The sequence below is a fragment of the Chiloscyllium plagiosum genome, unplaced genomic scaffold, assembly GCF_037043375.1.
Source record: "Chiloscyllium plagiosum isolate Xiang-an unplaced genomic scaffold, Cpla_swu_hap1 HiC_scaffold_6, whole genome shotgun sequence".
Classification (NCBI taxonomy): Eukaryota; Metazoa; Chordata; class Chondrichthyes; order Orectolobiformes; family Hemiscylliidae; genus Chiloscyllium; species Chiloscyllium plagiosum.
This window is the reverse complement of record NW_028270144.1, coordinates 30,412,705-30,427,721: the sequence shown is the minus strand read 5'-3', so window position 1 is coordinate 30,427,721 and position 15,017 is coordinate 30,412,705. Positions and strand designations below refer to the sequence as shown.

The following is a 15,017-nucleotide window of genomic DNA, read 5'->3' as shown; positions in this document are numbered from 1 at the left end:
AATTCAGACTTCTTGGTTTTATAAACCAGCCTGAATAATATTAAATCAAAAGTAAAAAATACCCAAGACATCAATGGATGAAAAGGTGGCCAAGTTCAAAAATATCAAGATGTATTTACATGCTTGTGTCAGTGTCAGTGCTAAACTGGCACGTCATTCACAACTAGGCTTTAGGTCAGGAAATCTAGCACCATACCTGGTGTGGCATCAATGACTTCAGCCCCACACGAATGTGACTGACTCATAACTACCTCTAGTGGTGGTCCATGGTAAATCAGTTTATTGCATCACACCACAAGGTGATGTAAGAATAACACTGGATAGTTCACATCATTGCAATCACAGCAATGTTCTGGAACTCTGTGAAGGCACTCCAAACTCAGCCAACACTGTAAAATTCCCCTTATTAACTTCAGGGGATCGGTGTCAAAGTTAGGAGGGTTGTCAAGCACATCTGCACAGTCATACATTCTGGGACGGAACACTGATTCAGTGATTAGCACTACTGCCTCACAGTGCCAGGGACCCAGGTTCAATTCCACCCTTGGGCAACTGCCTGTGTGGAGTTTGCATGTTCTCCCCTCGTCTGCTTGGGTTTCCTCTGGGTGCTCTATCTCCTCCCACAATCCAAAGATTAGGTGGATTGGCCATGCTAAATTACCCGATAATGTCCAGGGATGTGCAGGCTCGGAGGATTAGCCATCGGAACTGCAGAGTTACAGGGATAGGAGTCTGGATTTGCATGGGATGCTCTTCCGAAGGTCGGTGTGGACTGGATTGGCCGAATGGTCTGCTTCCACACCATAGGGATTCTATATTTTTCAATGTTCTAATTATACCAGACCATTCAATCATCGCTCCTGAGCCTGTTCCACTAACTCAACCACAGATGGCAGCAGAGTGCAATGCCAACTGAAGGGAGCGGCCCTGGGCGCTATCAATACGAAATCAGAGTCCATGAAGTCTTTGGACTCCAGGTTAACAACAAGCAAAGAAACCTGTTGATTATCATCTACTTCAGTTCATTAACCCGTACTCCACATCGAATAATACTATTTTGTTCAGCGTGAGAGCATTGCTGACAATGCTAGCCTTAGTCTATCCATTCCAATCCTAGAGAAAGTAGTGATGAGTAGGCCAGAGGTGTAGGGTCAGCTACATGGACTCTCAATGGAAAACAGGAAAGAGGAAACTGAATGTCAACCACAAAAAGTGACTTGATAACATCACAGCGAAAAAGGTTTAATCCAAATTCCATTTCTAGCTTCCAAAAACATTCAGGAGTATTGTGACATAATTGTTTACATTACATTAGGGATGCACAAACACGGAGATTAGATTAGATTCCCTACAGTATGGAAACAGGCCCTTCGGCCCAACAAGTCCACACCGACCCTCTAAAGAGTAACCCACCCAGACCCATTTTCCCTACCCTAGATGTACCCACCCTATATTTACTCCTGACTAATGCACCAAACACTATGGGCAATTTAGCTTGGCCAATTCACCTGACCTGCACCTGAGAGAGGAAACCAGAGCACCCAGAGGAACCACACGCAGACACAGGGAGAATGTGCAAACTCCACACAGATACTCGCCCAAGGCAGGAATTGAACCAGGGTAACTGGCGCTGTGAGGCAGCAGTACTAACCACTAAGCCACTGTGCCACGGAACTAAGATAAATTTGTGTGGGAGCTATTGTTTGATTGCATGACACGTGACCATACCCCACCAAGGATTATATCAGAATTGAGTTGGTAACTTTAAGTCTGTTACTTACAGAAGAAGTGCTGTATTATTTAATAAGAACCAAAAGCTACATTAGCAAGAGAATAAGAAATGTGAATCTGCATTCAAACTGCCCTCATATTTAACCCTTGTTGAAAGGGACTGATTTCTAACTTGGGGCTTCATTCTTTAGAATTACCATCAGCTATTAATGTTGAGCAGGGGTGGCTCTACTTTCCAGTCCTGCTGTCCAGGAAATTATCAAGGCAAAATGTGTCCATTACAAACGGAGGTGGGAACAATTTGTAATAGAGAACAGGAAGAAGATGGAGGAACTAACCAACTTCTTTTCTATCTTCATGGATGAAGACACACAAAAAGTTGCAGAAATAAAGGGAATCAAAGGGCTTGTGAAAATGAGGAACTGGAAGAAATGCATTCTAATAAAGTAGTATTCAAAACGTTAATTGGATGGAAGTTGAATAAGTCTCAGGACCAGTTGAATTATAAATTTTAAAAAAATTGAAGGAGGTGGCTACAGTGGATGTAATGAATGAGTTATCGGTTGTGTTTCAAAATCCTATAGATTCTGGAATGGTTCCTGCAGAATGAAAAGTAGCAAACATAACTCCAATATTTACAAAGGTAATGAGAGAGAAAATAGTGAACCAAAGACTTGCTTGATGTCACCACTGGGGAAATATCCAAATCTATTGTCAAGGTTGCCACTTGAGGTTGTTGCTTGTAATGTAGACAAAGATGAATCAGTAGATATGGGGTATGTGCATTTTCAGTAGGTTGTTTAATGTGAGAAAGGTCCCACACAGAAAGTTAGTCAACAAAATTAGAACTAAATCTGGGGGTAATTGGGATCTTTAGGTTGGAGAACTGCTGGAATGAGCATGCCTTTCCCAGGTTGGGAAGCTGTTGTCACTGAGGCATTGCCAGGATCAGTAGCGAGGCCACGGTTATTCCCAACCCATGTCAATAATTTGGATGTTGGGACAAAGTGTAACATTTCCAAGTTTTCTGAAAAACTGGATGCAAATATAAATTAGGAGGAGGATGCAAGGCAGCTTCAAGTAGACATGGATAGGCTAAATGAATGAACAAAACCACGGCAGATGGAATACAATAAGTACAAAAGGTATCCACTTTGGCAGAAAACAAACATTACTTCTTAAATACTGAGAATTTATGGAGTATCGATGTCCAAATGATCTGGACGTTCTTATTGAAGAGCCATCAAACGTTAGCATGCAGGTGCAGCAAGCAATTTAGAAAGGCAGGTTTTCCAAAATTACAGAAGGATCGTGATCAAATGGCAGATGGAGTTCAATCTGGGTAAATGGGAGGTATTGCATTTGGTACAACAAACAAGGGTGGGGCTTATACAATTAATGGTAGGGCCTTGTAGTGTTGTAGAACAAGGGGCATAGGTGTTCAGGTATATAATTCTTTAAACTTCAAGTCACATATAGACAGGATGGTTAAAAAGGTGTTTGGCACGCTTGCCTTCATTGCTCAGTCATTTGGGTATAGGAGTTGGGATGTTATGTTGAGGTTATATTGGACATTGGTGAGGCCTCTTCTGGAATATTGTACCCAGTTCTGGTCACCCAGTTAAAGGAAGGATATTATCGAACTGGAGAGGGTTCAGAAGAGATTTACCAGGACACTGCAGGATATGGAAAGTTTGAATTATAAAGAAAGGCTGAATTGGTTGGGACTTTTTTTCACTGCAGTGTAGGCAGTTGAGAAGTGACCTGTCAGTGGTTTATAAAATAATAAGCGATATAGATGAGGTGAATGGCAGGTATCTTTTCCCCCGGGTGGGGAATTTCAATACATTTTTAAGATGAGGAGAAAGATTTAAAAAAGGCATAAAAGACAAAGTTTTTTTTTTAACACAGAGGGTGGTTCGCGTGTGGAATGAGCTTCCTGAGGGAGTGGTGGATGCTGGTATATTTAGTGTTTAAAAGACATTTGGATGGATATGGGCCAGGAGCAGGCAGGTGGTTCTAGTTTAGTTTGGGATTATGTTTGGCATGGACAGGTTGGAGCTAAGGCTCTGTTTCTGCGCTATATGACTCGATTAAGGAAAAGTGAGTACAGGTGTAAAAATATCTTAATGCAGCTGTGTAGACCCCTTGGTGAGACCTCACCTTAAGTATTGACTACAGTTTTGGTCTCATCTAAACAAGGATACCTTGCCATTGGGTGATGCAAAAGAGATTCACCAGGAAATTCAGGGCACCAACCTTAACCATAACAAAATAAGAAAATCCCCAACACTACCAAGTAACATGTTTCCGCCAGAATGATATTTTGACATGGGTGAGATGTAAAATTTAGAGACAATTTAAGAAGGAAACGTTGTGCCTACCCTGACTAGGAGCCAAGTCAAGATGTCTCAATTCCTCATAACTGGGAGATGGGGTTTAGATTAGATTAGATTCCCTACAGTATGGAAACAGGCCCTCCAAGTCCACACTGACCCTCTGAAGAGTAGCCCACCCACACCTCTACTCCTACGCTATATTGACCCCTGACTACTGCAACTAACACTATGGGCAATTAGCATAGTCAATTCACCTGACCTGCATATCTTTGGATTATGGGAGGAAACCGGAGCACCCAGGGGAAACCCACGCAGACACAGGGAGAATGTGCAAATTCCACACAGTCACCCAGGCTGGAATCGAATCCAGGTCCCTGGTGCTGTGAGGCAGCAGTGCTAATCACTGAGCCACCGTGGAATCAAATCACAGGTCTCAAGGAGAAAGAAGAACGTGCAGAGCAGCACAAAGTAATTTCTGTCAAACAATTTACTGCAGAAGACCTTAGCCAAATAACACTTTGAAGTAAACATTCCTTTTATCTGAAAATCACCAATTACTGGCATGAAATATGACATGATGTCTGAATTACGAATAAAAATGCTTTGAAGCTCTACAATAATTATGCAATTTTTTTTTAGGGCCTTCAACTGTAAAACACACTTGGCTGCATACAAAGCAACATGATGGCTTGCGTTTACCCACAGGGTCTTATTTCGTTCCTTCCTCTTTTGACCCCATTCTGTTCTGAATGTGGTGAGGCTTTGAGATACAGTCTTAAGAACAACGTTGGTTGTTCAGCCCCTCACCACAATGAGTGTTCTGCACGTGTTAAAGCTGAATAGTGTCTCTGCTGTAAAGACCACAAGACAGAAGCAGAATCCTTTCCGGCTCCTAAAAGCTGATAGCAAGTCTCAAAAGCAAATGTCCAGCAGCAGCAAGCTCTCAGGTGAAAGTGCAAAGATGACTGTCAGACCACAGTCAGTCAAATCAATAGTATTGCTTCATATAACACTCAGCTAAGTGGTGAAGTCAGGGTGTTCAGAGTCCACATACTGCACTTCAATTTGCATATTACAACTGAAACGTTAACTCCAATTGTGAGAAGGGATGATATACTGAACAATTGAGGCTTTACGAGTTGAGCAGAGGAATACAACAAAAGGGGCAATCACATTACTCGCAATATAAGATAGATGCCCAAATAGTGAGGAGATAGAAGACAGAGCAATATATAGGTCATGTTGCAGCTGTACAGGATGTTGGTTCGGCCACTTTGGAATATTGCGCAATTCTGGTCACCTTCCTATCGGAAAGATGTTGTGAGACTTGAAAGGGTTCAAAAATGATGCACAAGGATGTTGCCAGGGTTGGAGGATTTGAGCTATAGGGAGAGGTTGAATAGGCTGGGGCTGTTTTCCCTGGAACGTAGGAGGCTGAGGGGTGACCTTATAGGGGTTTACAAAATTATGATGGGCATGGATAGGGTAAATAGGCAAGGTCTTTTCCCTGGGGTGGGATACTCCAGAACTAGAGGCCATAGGTTTAGGGTGAGAGGGGAAAGATATAAAAAGGACCCACGGGGCAACTTTTTCATGCAGAGGGTGGTGCGTGTATGGAATGAGCTGCCAGCGGAAGTGGTGGAGGCTGGTACAATTGCAACATTTAAAACGCATCTGGATGGGTATATGAATAGGAACGGTTTAGAGGGATATGGGCCTGGTGCTGGCAGGGGGACTAGATTAGGTTAGGATATCTGGTCAGCATGGATGAGTTGGACCGAAGGGTCTGTTTCTGTGCTACACATCACTATGACATTATGATATATGTAGACAAATTTCTGCCTGTAGGAATGAGGGGGCAATGACAGGAGGAGACTTTAGTTATCTAATAGCAGGCCATTGAGGGCGAAAAATTCATGTACCATGTCCAGGAAATTTTTTTAAACAATACGTAACAAGTCCAGATTTTGGATTTAATTTTGGAAAATGAAGATGAGCAAGTGGGTGAAGGGGCACTGCACGACCATATTTAGTGATCACAATTCAGATGGGTTTAGTATTATTATGGAAAAGGACAGAGAAATCAGGAGTAAAAGCTTTTAAACTAGGGTGAAATGGCAAATTCTACAAAACCAAGATGTGACTTGGCTGAGGTGGGCTGGACAGGAAACTAAAGGATAAATTAGTGGTAAAACAATGGGAGACACTGAGAAGTGAGATCCTTGAGGCACAAAAAAACATGTCCCTCCAAAAGTAAGAAAGGTACTGTCAAATCCAGACCCCACGGTGTCCAGAAAAATACAGGGAAAGGTTAAACAGAAAAAGCAAGCTAATGATAGTCTCAAAAAAAAACACAACACTGAAGATAGCCTCGGGAAGTATAGAAATTACAGGGATCAAGTAAACAAAAGAGAAAAGGAGGTAAAACAGTGTGCATGAAAACATATCAGCAAGCAAGATAAAGGAAACCCAACATGTTTTACTGGTATAGAAAGAGCAAAACGATTGTTAAGGAAATAAGTGGGACCCATCAGAGATGAGAAAGGAAACTTGCGTGGAAATTCAGAAGATTTGGGAAGAATTTGAAATAAAGTTTTTGTTTGTACATTCACAAAGGAAAGGGATGTTGTGGATGCAGTAATCAAAGAGGAGCAGTGTGAAATATTGAACAAAATAATCATAATGGGAGAGGAGGTGTTAAAGGAGTTGGAATGCTTAAAAGTGGGTAAGTCGCGAGGGCTATATGGTTTGCTCTCTAGGATGTTGAAGGAGATCAGGGAGGAATTAGCTGATGTTCTGAGAATTCTTCACTTGGTGAGGTGCTGGAGAACGAGAAGAATGCAAATATGGTTCCTTTGTTCAAAATGACAGAAAGGAGAAAGCTAATAATAAAAGCTAGTTTGTTTTATTTTGGTGATGGGCAAATTATTAGAATCAATCCTGAGAAATCAGATATACTGTCACTTAAGCTTGGACCAGCCAGGGATAGTCAAGATTGCTTTGTTAGGGAAAGGTCATACTTTACAAATTTGATTGATTTCCTTGAGGAAGGATCAATGAGAGTAGTGCAGTGATTGTGGTCTGCAAGGATTTTAGTGAGAGTCGAGAGTGTGGTGGTGGAAAAAGCGCAGCAGGTCAGGCAGCATCCGAGGAGCAGGAGAGTCAACATTTCAGGTATAAGGCCTTCATCAGGAATTAGATTTAATGAGGCATTTGACAACATCATACATGACAGACTGGGCAATAAAATAAAAGCCCATGGAGGATACAGGGTAATGTGATGTGTTGGATTGAAAGTTGGCTTAATAACAGGGAAAAAAAAAAGGGTAATGGTCAATGCCCTTGTGAATGGAAATTTGTTTCAAGTGGTGTTTTGCGGTGCTTGGCGTAGGATCCCCTACTGTTTGTTTTATACATTATCAATTTGGATTTAGTGAGAGCGTGTACATGTCCCTAAAGGTAGCAGTATAGATAGATGAGCTTGTAAAGACAGCATATGTAATGTTCTTCTTTACTTGCAGAGGTATAGAATATAAAAAAGTAGGGATAAATTGATGAAACTGTACAAGATATTAGTGAGGCTACAACTGGAGTAATGTATGCAGTTCTTATCGCCACATTACAGGAAGGACATAATTGCTTTGTTAAGAGTGCAAAGAAGATTTAGTACAGTGTTGCCGGAGAACTGCATCTACAATGCCAGATTGGAGGGGTTGAGGTTTTTTGTCTTGGGTCAGAGAAGGCTGACAGGTGACATGATTGAACTCTCTAAAATTGTGAGGGGTAGAGATAGGTTCCTCCTGTCTGTTCTGTCTCCTTTGGCAGAAGGTTCAAAAACCAGGGATCATAGATACAAGTTAAGGAGCAGAAGAATTAGAAGGGATGCAAAGAAAAATGTTGTTCTAAAATCAGAGAGTGGTAGGTGTCTGGAATGTGTTGCTTGAGTGGTGGTGGGAGGCAGAGACCCTACCCTCGTTCAAAAATGTAGCTAGATCTGCCCTTTAATGCTGTAAGCGTCAGGACTATGGGCCGTGTGGAGGAAGATGAAATTACAAAGGGCATCCAGTGTATTCAGGTCACCATGGATAAGATGGGCTTAATGGCCTCCTTCTGTGGTGTATCATTTCGGTGGTTTCTCCAATTTCAGAATTCTCCCAGGAAATGAGCCAGCTGCATTCATTCAGCAGCTGGGGAAATTGGAAAAACAACTGGTTCAGATTTAGTGTGCTCGTGTACAGGTCCCTAAAGACTTATACAGGTTAAGGATGCTCCAATTCAATCCAAGTTTGTCTTCGATGAACTCAAGCAAGGCTGTACAAAATGAGAAGGGGTGTGTAACATTCAGATCAGACTACATATTAGCAGTTATAGAGTCATAGAGATGTACAGAGATGGAAATGTGTTGCTGGAAAAGCGCAGCAGGTCAGGCAGCATCTAGGGAACAGGAGAATCGACGTTTCGGGCATTAGCCCTTCTTCTTCCTGAAGAAGGGCTAATGCCCGAAACGTCGATTCTCCTGTTCCCTAGATGCTGCCTGACCTGCTGCGCTTTTCCAGCAACACATTTCCATCTCTGATCTCCAGCATCTGCAGACCTCACTTTCTCTCCATAGAGATGTACAGCATGGAAACAGACCCTTTGGTCCAACCGTCCATGCCGACCAGATATCCCAACCCAATCTAATCCCACCTGCCAGCACCCGGCCCATATCCCTCCAAACCCTTCCTATTCATATACCCATCCAAATGCCTCTTAAATGTTGCAATTGTAGTAGCCTCCACCACATCCTCTGGCTGCTCATTCCATACCACCCTCTGTGTGAAAAGGTTGCCCCTTAGGTCTCTTTTATATCTTTCCCCTCTCACCCTAAACCTATGGCCTCTAGTTCTGGACTCCCCGACCCCAGGGAAAAGACTTTGCCTATTTATCCTATCCATGTCCCTCATAATTTTGTAAACCTCGATAAGGTCACCCCTCAGTCTCCGACACTCCAGGGAAAACAGCCCCAGCCTGTTCAGCCTCTCCCTGTAGCTCAAATCCTCCAACCCTGGCAACATCCTTGTAAATCTTTGCTGAACTCTTTCAAGTTTCACAATATCTTTCCGATAGGAAGGAGACCAGATTTGGACACAGTATTCCAACAGTGGCCTAATCAATGTCCTGTACAGCTGCAACATGACTTCCCAACTTCTATACTCAATGCTCTGACCAATCAAGGAAAGCATACCAAACGCTGACTTCACTATCCTATCTACCTGCGACTCCACTTTCAAGGAGCTATGAACCTGCACTCCAAGGTCTCTTTGTTCAGCAACACTCCCTAGGACCTTACCATTAAGTGGATAAGTCCTGCTAAGATTTGCTTTCCCAAAATGCAGCAGCTTGCATCTATCAGAATTAAACTCCATCTGCCACTTCTCAACCCATTGGCCCATCTGGTCCAGATCCTGTTGTAATCTGAGGTTGTCCTCTTCGCTGTCCACTGCACCTCCAATTTTGGTGTCATCTGCAAACTTACTAACTGTACCTCTTCTGCTCGCATCCAAATCATTTATATAAATAACAAAAAGTAGAGGGCCCAGCACCGATCCTTGTGGCACTCCACTGGTCACAGGCCTCCAGTCTGAAAACAACCCTCCACTACCACCCTCTGTCTTCTACCTTTGAGCCAGTTCTGTATCCAAATGGCTAGTTCTCCCTGTATTCCATGAGATCTAACCTTGCTAATCAGTCTCCCATGGGAAACCTTGTCGAACGCCTCACTGAAGTCCAGATAGATCACATCTACTGCTCTGCCCTCATCAATCTTCTTTGTTACTTCTTCAAAAAACTCAATCAAGTTTGTGAGACATGATTTCCCATGCACAAAGCCATGTTGACTATCCCGAATCAGTCCTTGCCTTTCCAAATACATGTACATCCTGTCCCTCAGGATTCCCTCCAACAACTTGCCCACCTCCGAGGTCAGGCTCACCGGTCTATAGTTCCCTGGCTTGTCTTTACCGCCCTCCTTAAACAGTGGCACCACATTTGCCAATCTCCAGTCTTCCAGCACCTCACCTGTGACTATCGATGTTACAAATATCTCAGCAAGAGAACCTTATCAAATGCATCAATATTCATGGAGATAAGTTATGCTATTGAATACTCATGAGTGCCTATATAGGAGAGGCATACAGGGCAAACTTGGAATTTGCCATTCTTTCTTTAGAATTTAAGTATGTAGTGCATCTATGTTACATTGAACTAACTCACATCCTTCAAGAAGGCTAAACCCACCGGCGTCCACCACCAGTTTTGGCAACGGAGAGTCTACCATAATGATCTATGTGCCATTCTTAGCTTCCCTGAATGAAACAGCCAGCTCACTCCACAATTATTCAGAAAACAGCCACATTCCACATTCCTTGAACCCTGTCCTGGCCTCAGTGGAAAGTCTGCATAGAGACAACCCTGCTCTAATCATTTTACAATCCATGACTACCACCAAGAAAACCAAATTATAAAAATGTATCACCACAATGAGGAAGGAATGAGCAAGAGGAAGAGGAAGAGAGTAAAATAAAAAGTACATTCAACAGAGATTAGTCCCGAGCTCTGCAAACTATCAAACACCAGTTTACTATTCACAAGTATTATTTTTGGGAGCCTTCCCTTGAATGATTAGTGGCAAATTTTATATATGAAATAATGACAACACAAAAACAGTACTGAAAAGTATACATGGAGAAAATGCAGGCCTGCACTTTAGAAGGAATATATAACATGATGTGCCTCATCTTGAGAGTCCCTTATTGCAGCATCTTTTAGTTCAAGTGGTTACCAGACATTAAGAAAAACAAGTACCTTTTCTGTAACTGGGAAGAGTAAAAGAATCGAGCAAACGGGTCGTGGCACCAAACTCAGTAGTTCCGGATCCATTCCGAAGACGTCACCAAATTGCCAGGTGGGCAGTAATCCTAGTTGCTGCACAAACTGGTGGGAAAATGCTTCAAGTCAATTCGACAGGTAAATTCTTTTTTACATATTCATCATACATACAATTAAAATTCACCAAATAGAATGAAACCCACACAGAATAGTATGAGGCAAACACCCCATTGTTGCTTTAGAAAGCAAAGACTCTTACACAGTGTCAATGAAGACTTCTGGCATTCAAACAAGTGAGCATAAATTACAGTACTTGTATTTTGGGCTTCTCATGAACGCAGGTCCCAAAGCGATAAAATATTTCCAAAGTGTAGTCACTGTTATAATTTACAAAGTGCAGCAGCCAATTTGCAATAGAAATCTCCTAAAAAAAACTGCAATGGAACAAACAGCAAGACGACTGGTTTTTTTAAGTTGACAGAGGAATATAAACTGACCGAAGTATAGGGGGTAAATTGCCTGTTACTTTTCAAAACCTGATGCTAGTTTTTTAAAAATAATGACCCGAAAGGGCAGATACTGCCTCGATTTAACATCTCTTCTGCAACAAGGCACCTCCAAAAATACGGTGCTTCATCAGTGATGCACTAGGAGTCTTAGAGCTTAGATATTGTACTCAAGTCTCTGGAAAGGGAGAGCGGTCCCACAACCTTTAGACTCAGGGACTTGAGTGTTACTAACTGAGCCACAACTGGCATCTGATTACTCTTTTTAACCTCAGGAGGGCAGCAACACACACACTGATGTTTCCTTTCTAAAGTCACCACTCTCCCATCACTTATAGCCTAAGTTAACATCATAAACCATGGTTTAAAAAGCTGAAGGGCGGAACATTGGGACAGAGGACAGGTTTTGACAGAGTAAGAGTGGGAGTAGTCTCAAACATGATATTATTGGGGTGGAGTTTCCACTTTGGGCACAACTGGCGTTTCCAGAAATAGTCACCATTTTGAAAAGGGTTCATCACCCCAACCCATAAGTTTCTACATAAACTAATTTGCATATTATTACATGCTAAATGTCACAATCAATTGAGCTGCTTTTGACAGTATTACTTCTCAATTTTCCTTGCTTAAACACAATTCTCCATAGATTTAAGAGTGTAACTAGGCAAAGTTTGATCAATACAGCTGAAACTAGAGATTCATCTTATAAAAAAAACTATACATTTTAAATCAAAGTCAACTGACCACTTGTGAGTAACTCAGTTTTAAATGAGTAAAAATGAGACAAATATATAAAACTTTGGTTTTGCCATTGGTTTACAGTATCCCCTTGTTATTTTCAGAAGTTTCAAACAAAATTGTTTAAAGATGATATATTACTGGCAATATCTTTTCAGACGAACAGTTTAGTTTAAAGAATATTTGTTTAAATCAACTCTTGTCCTGTTCACTTAGCTGTGCCTGTGGCAAAAACTCCTTTTGCACAGCTATTATGAAAAGACATGACTGTCCAACTTGTGAAGCCAAGATATGATCACAAACTAACATCGCCATCTAGTGTGAATGATGAGGTGGTACCGGTGTTGGATTGGGGTGGACAAATTTAAGAATCACACAACAACAGGTTTATTTGGAAGCACTAGCTTTCAGAGCACTGCTCCTTCATCAGGTAGCTAGTGAGACAGGATCTTAAAGATAATAAGCTCCGAAAGCTAGTGCTTCCAAATAAACCTGTTGGACTATAGCCTGGTATTGTGTGCTTTTTAATCGAGTGTGAAAGGAGAGCTGTTTGATTCCTCTGGTGTAAAACATTCAAGCAGCAGACTGCAATATTATCAGCACTTCCATTTCACAATTTTAAATTTGCAATGAAACAAAAACTTCCATTAGCATCTGTTTAAAATGATGGATGACTCCCGTTGTTGATTTTTGAAAATTGTTTGGATCACAGTCTCTGGTGGAAATGAACCAGGAAATTTCAATCCATCAGTGCCAATACCATTCAGCACTAGAAAGCAGCTTTTAAAATGAATGCACAACTACTTTTAGTCTATAGTCTCAACCAATTTGGGTTTTTATAGAAAAGCCATTATTTCACATATTTGGTTCCAATTTCTCCAAATATAATCTTCTTCCTTGCAGGGTACACATTTCCTTTATTTTTGGCTGGGCCTCTATTTCTTGCCTGTCCTCATTTGCCCAGGAGAGAGTTAAGAGTCAACCACATTGCCTCAGGTCCAGAGGCACATATGGGTCAGATCAGACAAGAATGGCAGAATTCTTATCCTGAAGGAGATTAGTGAATTAAACAATTGACGATCGTCACCATTAGACTGTTTTCTTTTATTGCTGGTTAAAGGTAATAAGTAAACTACTGTATTGTCAAATCAAACACACAGTCAACTGTCTTCACTGCTCCCCCTTTTGATAATCATATTCCATGAGAATGTCAAGAGTTCAATGTAAAACGGAATGACCTTTTTCTCCCCCTGCATGATCCAAAACTCCAACGGTGTCCCACTGACATGACATACTTCTCTCTGTGGTCCCCCACAAACTGCAATACCTGTCATATGTAGAACCAGTTCACAAGTGCCAGAAGACTAGCAGTGTTTATCTGAATGGACAACTTTTTCCAAATTTATATCTCCTGAATAAAAAGGAAATAATTAGTGAAAAACTCCAAGTTGAAGTCTACTCAACAGTCTCTTCTGTCACCACTGTTTATTTAGCTTGAACTAATTCATTCTTACAACACAACTGTATACAACTTAATTGTAGTTTTCATTAGCAGTTCCACATAACTAGAAACCACTGCCAGGAGTCGAACTGTAACTCAAGGAATTTTGCACAGTGGAATTCGCAGTTGGCATAAAGATGAATAAGTTTTCATCTACCAAGAATCTGCCGAGTAAGAAGCATCTGAGTCAATGGTTTTCCATAAACAGAATACTTTCATCACTTGACCCAGTATGTTACATTCATAGGAATGTGCTGATACTATAATCCAAGCAAAAGGCTTGACTCAGCAGAATTTGTAATAAATGATGATTTCCAATGTTTTCTGCTATCAGCTGAGAAATTGTGGTGTTCGTTGTAAGTCTTTCATGACTTCAGACTTGCAGTTTAAGTATAATCTCTTCAAAAACTGAAAGGTAGAACATTGGGACAGAGGGCAGGGTAGGAGTAAAGAATTCTCAACCATGATACTAATCACCTTCGGGTAGAGTTTCCACTTTGGGCATTTCCAGAAATTGTCGCCCATTTTGAAAAGGGTTCATCACCCCTACCCCTAAGATGGGGTGGCATGGTGGCTCAGTGGTTAGCACTGCTGCCTCACCGCACCAAGGTCCCAGGTTCGATTTCAACCTCAGGTGACTGTCTGTGTGGAGTTTGAACATTCCCCCCGTGGCTGTGTAGGTTTCTTCCGGGTGCTCCGGTTTCCTCCCACAATCCAAAGATGTGCAGGTCAGGTGAACTGGTCATCCTAAATTGCCCATAGTGTTAGGTGCACTAGTCAGAGGGAAAGAGGTCTGGGTGGGTTACTCTTCAGAGGAGAAAGTGAGGTCTGCAGATGCTGGAGATCAGAGCTGAAAATGTGTTGCTGGAAAAGCGCAGTAGGTCAGGCAGCATCCAGGGAACAGGAGAATCGACGTTTCGGGCATAAGCCCTTCTTCAGGAATGAGGAAAGTTTGTCCAGCAGGCTAAGATAAAAGGTAGGGAGGAGGGACTTGGGGGAGGGGCGTCGGAAATGTGATAGGTGGAAAGAGGTCAAGATGAGGGTGATAGGTCAGACTGGGATGGGGGCGGAGAGGTCGGGAAGAAGATTGCAGGTTAGGAAGGCGGTGCTGAATTCGATGGATTTGACTGAGACAAGGTGGGGGGAGGGGAAGTGAGGAAACTGGTGAAATCCGAGTTCATCCCTTGTGGTTGGAGTGTTCCTAGGCGGAAGATGAGGCGCTCTTCCTCCAACCGTCGTTTTGTTGTGGTCTGGCGATGGAGGAGTCCAAAGACCTGCATATCCTTGGTGGAGTGGGAGGGGGAATTGAAATGTTGAGCCACAGGGTGGTTG

The 15,017-nt window shown here is 42.1% G+C and overlaps 1 protein-coding gene across 3 annotated transcripts in view; it reads right to left on the bottom strand.

Annotated features, from left to right (window-relative positions):
- The window catches only part of uchl3 (ubiquitin carboxyl-terminal esterase L3 (ubiquitin thiolesterase)), a 58,925-nt gene that overhangs the window by 34,973 nt on the left and 8,935 nt on the right, over positions 1 to 15,017 (bottom strand). For all 3 annotated transcript variants that reach the window (XM_087987948.1, XM_087987947.1, XM_043691396.2), the window contains one exon: positions 10,917 to 11,045. In XM_087987948.1, the coding sequence (XP_087844074.1) occupies positions 10,917 to 11,045 (129 nt within the window). The remainder of the gene's footprint in view (positions 1 to 10,916; positions 11,046 to 15,017) is intronic.